The sequence below is a fragment of the Arachis hypogaea genome, chromosome 13, assembly GCF_003086295.3.
Source record: "Arachis hypogaea cultivar Tifrunner chromosome 13, arahy.Tifrunner.gnm2.J5K5, whole genome shotgun sequence".
NCBI classification, from domain to species: Eukaryota; Viridiplantae; Streptophyta; class Magnoliopsida; order Fabales; family Fabaceae; genus Arachis; species Arachis hypogaea.
The window spans coordinates 44787504-44797444 of record NC_092048.1 but is presented as its reverse complement, the minus strand read 5'-3'; the positions used below and the strand labels follow the sequence as shown (position 1 = coordinate 44797444).

Genomic DNA, 9941 nt, shown 5'->3' with positions numbered 1-9941 from the left:
TCAATATGTGTAGTCTAAGTTGTTGGATCGCAAGGTAATGATGGCTGAAACCTTCAAGTATACTCACATATTGAAAGAGGACAAGGAGAGATTTGCCGATCATCAGTCTCAGGATTATTACGTGAGAAAACGTCATGTTTTGAATCAAAACATATAACGTTGTGTTTCGATTAATTGTCGTTATAATCACTTTTGTATATAACGTGATACGTAGGAATCCTACACACAAAAGTTGGAGGTCGCGACCCAGCAATCTCAACAGAGTGGGAGGATGGCAACAACTCCGCTGCTTCCATACAATGTGGTGCGAGACCGCAACTGAGTCATACATGAATCGTGTCTACCGGTTGGGGTTGTTTTTTGCCGACAACCTCTGCACCTCCACCTTGAGGGCTTTGTCCGTCTCAGCCACCAGCCCTACCGACCCCGAGGTCGTTGATTTGCGGGAGCAGGTTCTTACCCTCACCCAGAGCTTTCATAACCAGGCTCAACAGTTGTATCAGTCTAAGTAGAGGTATAACAAGATCCTTACACGGATAGAAGTGATGGATGATTGCGATGCAAAGACAGAGTCCCTAAAGGAAGAGCTTAGGCCTGAGCTAGAGCATATTCAACAGATGTAGGGATAGATGGCGGCGCACTATGAGCACATGCAGCGGTATTGCTGGAGGGGGCTCCTCTTCCTTTACACAGGACCTAGGACAGGCACCAACACCACCACCTAGACTGCCACCTTAGCAGGATCAAGGGGACGACGATGATGACTACTATCAGGACCAGTAGTCATTAGGGCTTTGTTTTGATTTATTTGACAGCATTTTATTCCTCTGTTTTTATTCTGCATACTTGATGTTTTGCAATATATATAAATCATCAAAAATGCTATTTGTACACCAAAATCAGTCACTACAGTCAGCCACCAATGTATTTATGTATAAATACATGTGTGATTTAATTTATTTTCAACATGTATTTATTTTTCGGAATGTATTTTATATGGGTGGCTGACTTTAGTGGCTGATTCTGGTATATACGTAGCATAGTCCATAAATAATTATTTTCAGATAAATTACTACTTGATTTTTATTAATTGGGATTTGACTATCAATTATTGAATATCAGGGTCTATCAAATTTAGAAAAAAAAAAAAGAAAGCTATTCAATGGTAATGTGGCGCGAAATCATATCACTTAGCCCCAAAGCTCAGAAATTATCCGATGGTAATTATCAAAAAAATTTTGTTATCTTTATATTAAAATTTGCCGTTAATTTCACTCCAAATTATTATCGGAAGAATAAATTTGACAATAAATAGTTACCAGCGATGTATTTATCATTGGATTGTTTCTGATGCAAAATTTGACGGTAGTAAATTTACCAGGAAATTTTATTCGTATGGTACTAAGCGAATTTTTTATAGTGCACACTCCGAAGGCTTGACACCTCATTAAGGTCCGTTTGGAAAGTTTCAAAAGTAACTTTTGAGTTTTTGACTTATGAAAATTAGTAGTATTAATGTTTGGTGTAATTTTCAAAACCAAATTGCAGCTTTCTAAGAAGCTATTTAGGAACTTATAAAGAAGTTAAAAAAAATTACTTTTCTTATAATACTACTATTTTTTATTATATTTCTATAAAATAAACACTTTTAATATAACCATTTATTATTTAAACTATTTTATCAAAAAAATTTTAATTAAATTATTTACCCAAATTAGACTTAAGTCCATCTTGTTAAAAAAATTTGGAGGCCTCAGCCCACATAGCACTTAAATTAGTGGGATCCCTAGTAACCCATACATGGTTTGACTCCAAATTATTTAAAGATTCGAAGCATTGATATTAGTTGACATCCAGACAATTATCGATCGACTTAATTTATAGATCTAAACCTTCCGATCAATCTACAAACCAAACGACTTATAGACCTATTGACCGTAGTCGAACGATAGCATTAAATAATCTGTTTTACGTTGTTTCCGAACCATCCTTTCCATTAAACTTCACATCCGTGGTGCCAACCATTACCTAATAAAATACACGGCACTTACCTAAACATATATAACAGCTTTCGATGATTGTTCTCTTATATATATATAGCATTTTTTGGTATCCAAATAAACAGTAAAATAAACAAAAAGGAGAAACATAAAAAAAAACTCAAGCCTCAACAGGTTTCTGCTTCACCACTAATAGCTTCAAGAAGAGAATTCTAAGGTTGCAGCGATTCTAAGTACTCAGCATCTCTACGAGTTCCTGTCTAGCTAAAAGGTCTGCAATGGAATTGGCTTCCTTCTCAAACTAATTAAAAGGAAACACCAGTCTCTGTTCAACAGATCATGAATTCATTATTAATTAAATTTTTTAAAAAATAGAATTTTTATAATTATTTTATTTATATTTTAAATTCTAAACTCTAAATTATAAACTTTAATCTTAAATACTAAATTGTAAACTCTAAATTTTTTTAAAAAGTAGAATTTTTATAATTAAGAACTAAAAATTAGTCGCCAATATTTTCTCTTTGAAAAATTATCCATCTTAACTTTCTTTTTATGAAAAAGTTTAGGGAGTCAGACAGCATTTAACAAGCAAAAAAAAAGTGAGTAATCATATTATATGACATTATATGTAATTTCACACCATTAAAAATATTAATAATAACTAATTGATGGTTACAAATCACAAAACTTGCTGTCCCCTATCACTCTTCTTCTTTAACTATTCTTTTGTTTAACATGCTTTAATACGTACATATGTTTGTAGAAATCATTATGGTACCACTGATTACTGCTGCTTCAGCGTGTTCACTTCACAATGTTATGTTACCATCACAAAACTATGGTACAAAGAAAGGCATCAAATGTGGCACTAACCTAGGACAAGGGTTTGGAATGAAGCGTGCTTGTTGTGGTGGCTTACAAATTAAGGCAAATTCCCAAAATTATAATGGCGATGATAAGTTTTCCAGAGTTTTTAGCACATCTTCTATTCGTCAAAACTTTACTATCAGAGCATATGAAGTTGATGCTAATGGAATAGCATCTATTGAGACTTTGATGAACTATTTTCAGGTTTGTCCTTAAACATCATTACATCATCATTCTTAATCATTCACATGAGCTCTGAAAACAAATTAAGACATGGTTAATAAAGTTAACAGACATTATTTCAATGCTAGACTGTTTATATATATATATATTTATTGTCCCACTACAATTTAAAAAATTTTTGAGTAGTTTATGACAATAATATTTATTTGTCCCCATTAAATTATTGAATTTGATCCCACAATAAATTTTTTACTCAACTTTTGATACTTAATAGTCAGTTTAAGAATTTCATATTAGATGTTTATTAGAATGATCAATTCTCAATTTAAATAAGATTGGTGTTTTTTCTTAGAAATAAACTCAAAAGATATTATTTATCTTCTTTTAAAATTAATTTTAATTTTTTCTATAACAATTATATTAATTGAAAAAATTTTCTAACTATAGATATCAGTGAGAGTTGACTATATATATATATAAAAGAGGCATTTCGCTTGTATTGTTAAAAAAAATTATTCAGTTTTTAAAAAAATATGAAACCTTATATTATTATTTAAATTATTATTTTAATATTTTAATTTGTAATTATATATTTTAAAGACTAATAATATTTTATAATAATAAAATATAATTATAACAATAATTATGCTATATGTACATAAAAAGTAACTATCTGTATAGAATACATATATTGAAATACAAAATATATATATTAAAAATAAATTAAACAATAAATATATTTATACACAATACATAATGGTTAATTAATAATTTTATAGCTGATTTTTATGCAATATAATATTTTTATTATAAAAATTATTAGAGTTTATTTATCTTGTATTTTAAAGGCACATATTTTAAGATTACAAATTGAGAATATTTTTGTTGAAAATACAAAAAATTTGAATTTTTAATGTATTTATTTTACAGTTATCAAATAAAAAAATTTAAAATATTCTACTAATAATAAGTTTGTCATGTGTCTTTAAGACACATATTAGCTAAACTTAAATTATTATTATTATTATGTCTGTCAAAATTTTCTGGATCCGTCACTATAATATATATATATATATATATATATATATATATATATATATATGTTAATTAACTTGAAATTCTGACAAAATAAAATGTGAATTAATCATGTTTCAAGATTTACGTAACAACATGAAAATACACAAAGTATGACTGAGAAATATGATGATGTCCATTAAAATGATCCCACAAAGCAATAATTCGTACAAAGAACTTGAAGATATTATTACTGTGCAATACTTAAAATTCAAATTCATCTTAAATTTTTTATTTATTGTACAATAATAGGTATGCTAGAAACAAGGTAGAAGAAGAGAAAAAGAGAAAAAAAAGAGAGAGAGAACAATTGAGAGAGCAATGTGATTCAATGTGTGTATTGGATTATTGATTCAGTACATACATCTTCCTCTGCTCTTCTCTGTGTATATTACTTAGATTTAGATTCTTTAAATTTTGAATTTCACTTTAAAGAATAAAGTGTGATTTCTTACCATTTATTTCATAGGTGGGAGAAAGAGAAAATATGAGAAAAAAAACATTCAAGGATGAAAAATCACACTTTATCTTCTAGAGTAAAAATCCAAAATTTAAAAGATCTATATTCTATATATTTAGCTAAGAGATAAAACAGAATCTACTAACAAACTTATAACTTCCTTAACTATAACTAACTAAACTAACCTTTTATCATTTACATGTATACCGTAACATACAATAATATTGTTATCTCATTTGGCTCTATTATTTGTTTCATAGCACTCTATAACTTATCACTGTAAGACACTTGGGGTCCATGATGATGTAGCTGGTTCTACGAAAGAAATGATCAAAAGGAACTTAGTATGGGTGTATAGTGAAATGCAGGTTTCGACTTATCGTTACCCTAAATGGTAAGTCTTCCTATATATTTATAATTTTAATCATATTGATCTTTAATTTGCAATGAATAATGATGACTCTATAACATATATATCACTGAATTTGGTTGAGTGGTTTATAGGAGATCGATTGATATTTGACTATGAAACAAAATTGCTATACATTCATGAAGGGATTAAGAGAAGACTACTGAGAATGATTCCAAAAACAATAAAGTATTGAATTGAGAGTGTATTAGAGTTGATTTACAAGAGTGCAGCACTATGCTAACAAAATATCAACAAACTAACTAACTCACTAGTTTACACTAGTACCCCTATACTCTATTTATTCATAACAAATTTTTGTGTCATTTATTATTAGATGCTCTAAGAATAAAATAAAAGGATTTACTCTCTCCAATTAGTTTATGCCATATATACAAAAATGATTTTGTTATAAATACTGTCTTATCATTCAATTAATACATCAACGTAAAAGTTGTAATTTGTATTGAGAGCATCTAATAATTTTTTCAAATTTTGTATCCAAAATTGATTTATGAATATATTAGTTTTGTCAAAGTGAAAATTATTTCTACACATAAGAATAAGATATATCATGTAATCATATTACTATGTGAACAATAAATCTGTTTACTAATTTTACTTTTAGCTATGTTGACAAATTAAGATAATGCTATATGATTAAGTTATTTTGATAACTAAGTTTAACTAAGTTAATTTAATAGTTTGTTGGCATAATAAAAATCAATTGAAAAACAAATTAAAGAGGAAATACATAAAAAGACCAAAAAAAAAATGGTTGAACATAGTTATAGAAATGACTTGTTCACCTAATATTTTTGGACAAATTAAATAATAATAATAATATATTGCTTTCTTAAGTAATTATAAAAGTCTATGTACTATATATTCTCTCCCTGTATATTAAGCCTTATGGAATTTAATTTTGTTGTTGTTATATTTTTTCATTTAATTTCTTTTAAGAAAAATGCTATTTGTATATCAAAATCAGCCACTAAATGCTACTTAATTTCTTTTAATTTGTTTTTGACGTATTATCCGAAAAACAAATTCTTGCAATCTTCCTTATGTTTCATGAATATAAAGGGCAGAATATATATTTGTATTATAGGGATGATGCAGTGGAAGTGGAGACTTGGTTATCTACTGCAGGAATGAATGCTGTGCGCTTCAATTGGATTGTGCGAGATTTTAAAACAAATCAAATGTTGAATAGAGCCTCAAGGTATATAAATCAATTGCTTTTAAACATTTTCTTTCTCACTTTCCAACAATCATCGTCAAACCTAAAAAAAATTGATCTTCTTGTTGAGAGAAAAAATAAGGAAATATGACATTATTTCTTTTCTTGTCGAAAATCAACTTTGACAGAAAAAATTTGATGGAAAATTATATTTATAAATAGTGTCGTATAGATTGACATTATGGCATAAGTGTATATAAAGATAAATAATATTATTATACATGCATGAGCGAATAGTATTAGAGGAATGTTAGGGGGCAGCAATTTTAGTGTTTTGTAACTATCAATTGGCCATCAATAGTGTTTTTAATGGTGTGAGATTACATTTAATGGTGGAAAATCACTCACTTTTGTTTTGATGGTTAAGTGCTGGCCAGAAAACACAAAAGTTGCTGGTCTCCTAGACTTTTCCTTAAAGACTTTATGTTGAAATTTTGAAAAAAATTATTATATTTTTTTTTTTAGACTTTAAGAAGAGTATTTATTCTTTTTTTCAAGAATAGTAGAGATGTTATAAAAAAAATTTGCTATATAAACTCTCTTATATATATTTTATAATTTTTGGACGCTACTCAGATCGTACTTTAAAATTAACTTGTAATTATGCATAAAAAAAAAAAAGGGAGAAATTAACAAATTAAACACCCTAAATGTTAAATATTAATTTTTAAATTTTAAATTTTAAACTTTAAATCTTAAACCTTAAATTTGAATTATTAATATAAAATATAATAAATAAAAACTTAAGATTTATTTAATTAATAAAAAATGCAATACTCTTTGCTGAATAAGTAGTAGTTTAAAAATGAGTTATTTATTTGGCTAGATAGTTAAATTAAAGGCAACAGTTTGATTTAGAAATAATCACTAAATGCAATTATTTAATTTGTTCAATTCAAATAATCAATACTTGGTAACTTATTTGGAATTGTTAGATAACTTAGTTAATTAACCGGAACTATTTAGAAAAATAATCTTTCTCAATTACTGTGTTATGCGACTTCATGCATGTTTCTTTAGCTTGTGTACGTTTCAATGCAAACCACTTTGGTACAACTTGTTAGAAAACTTATAATCAATTGATTTGGATTTGGATTCTGATACTGTCTATGCAGTATTTCTGTCTTGATGAACAAATTAACAAGAAGATTATCCAAAATACCGGAAGAAGTCAGAAGGGAATTTGAGTCCTATCTTGTAAATTCTAGAATTATTATAAAAGACGGTGACAAAAAAATACCTAAACTTGATGACACCACAGCAGATTATATTTGTACTGGTTTAAGGGTATGCATATTTCCTTTTCTTATAAATATATAATTATTTATTATTGATTAATTTTTTATATTTATATCATGTAATGTGTACGTGTTAATTTTCAGCCAAGATGGAGTGATCTAGATATAAATTTTCATGTCAATAATGCGAAGTATGTTAGTTGGATTTTAGAGGTAATTAATTTTTTTTCTAATATATATTTCTAGAATTCAAGTAAAGAACTATTTTTTTAATTAATATCAAGTATCAACTATTTTTTTAAAAATATTTTTATTTTAAATTTTAAATTCTATATTTCATATTTGAAATTGTAAATGCTAATCCTAGACTTTAAATTTTTCAAAAAATTCAAGTTGAAAAATAGTCTTACCGAAAAATAATTAATTTTAACTAATTAAAAATTAATTTTCTATATTTATTCGTACTTTTAGATATGCATTTTGTTCTGATTTGGCTTTATTATTTAATTTGATACAACATGGTCTTTGCTTTTAATTTGAAATATTCGCAGAGTATTCCACAATCAATCTTGATGAATTATGAGTTATCTGCTATGAGTTTGAAATTCAAGAGGGAGTGTAACAGAGACAGTAAGTTACAATCTCTAGCTGAAGTTTGTAGTGACAAAAATAATAATAATAGTGATAATAATATTGAGTGCAATCATATGCTTCGATTTGAAGATGGTGTTGAGATTTTGAGGGGAAGGACACAGTGGAGACCTAAACCTACTAACAACTTTGACATTTTTAATCATGTTCCAGAAGATTCCATTAAAGACTTGTAATCTCTATTTATGTGGGGCGTGTGTCTCTGTTACTAGCGTGTTACTTTGATTTTTATTAATAATAATAATAATAATAACAGTCAGTGACGGATGCAGAAAATTTTGGTAGTGGGGGCAAAATTTATATAACATGATAATAATTTTTATAATAAAAATAATATGTGTATATAAAAAATTAAATATTAAATTATCTATTAACCACTATATATCTATGTATAAATACATGTATTGTTTAACTTATTTTCAATGTGTATTTTATATTTTAATATATATTTTATACAGATAATTATTTTTTATGTACATATAGCATGATTATTGTTATGATTATATTTTGTTATTGTAAAATATGATTAGCCTTTAAAATATCTAATATACAAACTAAAACACTAAAATAGTAATTTAAATAATAATATATAATTTAAAATTCTATTCTTTTAGGTTTTATATTTTTAAAAAATTAAGTAATTTTTCTTTTTAACACTACCATCAAAATTTCTCTCTTTCCATATATATTACTAAATAATTATTTAAAAATTCACTTCCCAACACAATTAGAAGCCGACTCTTATTGATATTCATAGTTAAAAAAGTTCTTTCAATTAATATAGTTGCTACGCAAAAATTAAAGCTAATTTGAAAATAAGATAAATAATATTCTTTTGAGTTGATTTTTAAAAAAGAACACTAATTTCGTTTAAATTTGAGAATTGATCATTCTAACGAATATCTAATATAAAATTTTTAAATTGACCATTAAGTACCAAAAGTTGAATACAAAATTATTGTGGGGTCAAATTTAATAATCTAATGGGGGCAAATAAATATTATTATCATATACTACTCAAAAAAATTTCAAATTGTAGTGGGGGCACTTGCCCCCACACCACTGCACTTGGATCCGTCCCTGATAACAGTAATGTATGTTAGTAGACAAAAAAAAAAAAAGTAACGGTAATGTATGTTAAGAAGACAAAAAAAAAATAGTTAGAATTTATCTTATTGATTTTGGCTAAATTTTTTTGATTATCGAACATTTTCATAATAATAATTTGGAAAAGTATAGGTAGACAATGAGAATACTAAACAATATGAACAATGGATATGTCGGATGTTCAATTTAATAGGTATGCAGATGATTATATTCATTATTTTTAATTAGATGGTTATTTCTTTAGAAAAGTATAGGAAACCAAGTGTACACCAGTCAAGAATTGAACAACTCAATTAATAATGATTAATTTTAAATTTTTTTTCAAATTCAAAATTTGATTAATTGACATTAATGGCATTTTTGAATCAAAACTTACCCTAATTTATTTTCACTTCCACTCACCATTCACCACACAAAATCACAAATCCTAATCCCTCTTTCCAATGCCCCACGCTGCCGCAGTTTCGTCCTCGCACCGCTAGCGTCGCCGCAGCACCGTCCTCGCGCGCCATCGCCGGTCGTCCTTGCATCCTTCTCTGCCACCTCATCTACCGTTCGCAAAGGAAAGACAGCCACCATCGCGCTTCTACTTCACCCTCCTCGCGTCCCAACGCGACTCCCAATCGCTCGCCACTTGCACCTCATGACTCTCCATCCGTCGCGACGCAGCCACCACCAGGTTCCCATTCGCGACGCGCGATCAACT

The 9941-nt window shown here is 27.8% G+C and overlaps 1 protein-coding gene across 1 annotated transcript; it reads left to right on the top strand.

Moving 5' to 3' along the window:
* The first annotated feature begins 2133 nt into the window (after positions 1–2133).
* Positions 2134–8387, top strand: LOC112735907 (palmitoyl-acyl carrier protein thioesterase, chloroplastic-like). Its single transcript, XM_025785338.2, has 7 exons — positions 2134–2271; positions 2767–3074; positions 4848–4981; positions 6108–6221; positions 7355–7526; positions 7622–7690; positions 8029–8387. The coding sequence occupies exons 2-7, from the start codon at positions 2775–2777 to the stop codon at positions 8302–8304; spliced, it is 1065 nt and encodes a 354-aa protein (XP_025641123.1). The 5' UTR covers positions 2134–2271; positions 2767–2774; the 3' UTR covers positions 8305–8387.
* Positions 8388–9941: the final 1554 nt, after the last annotated feature.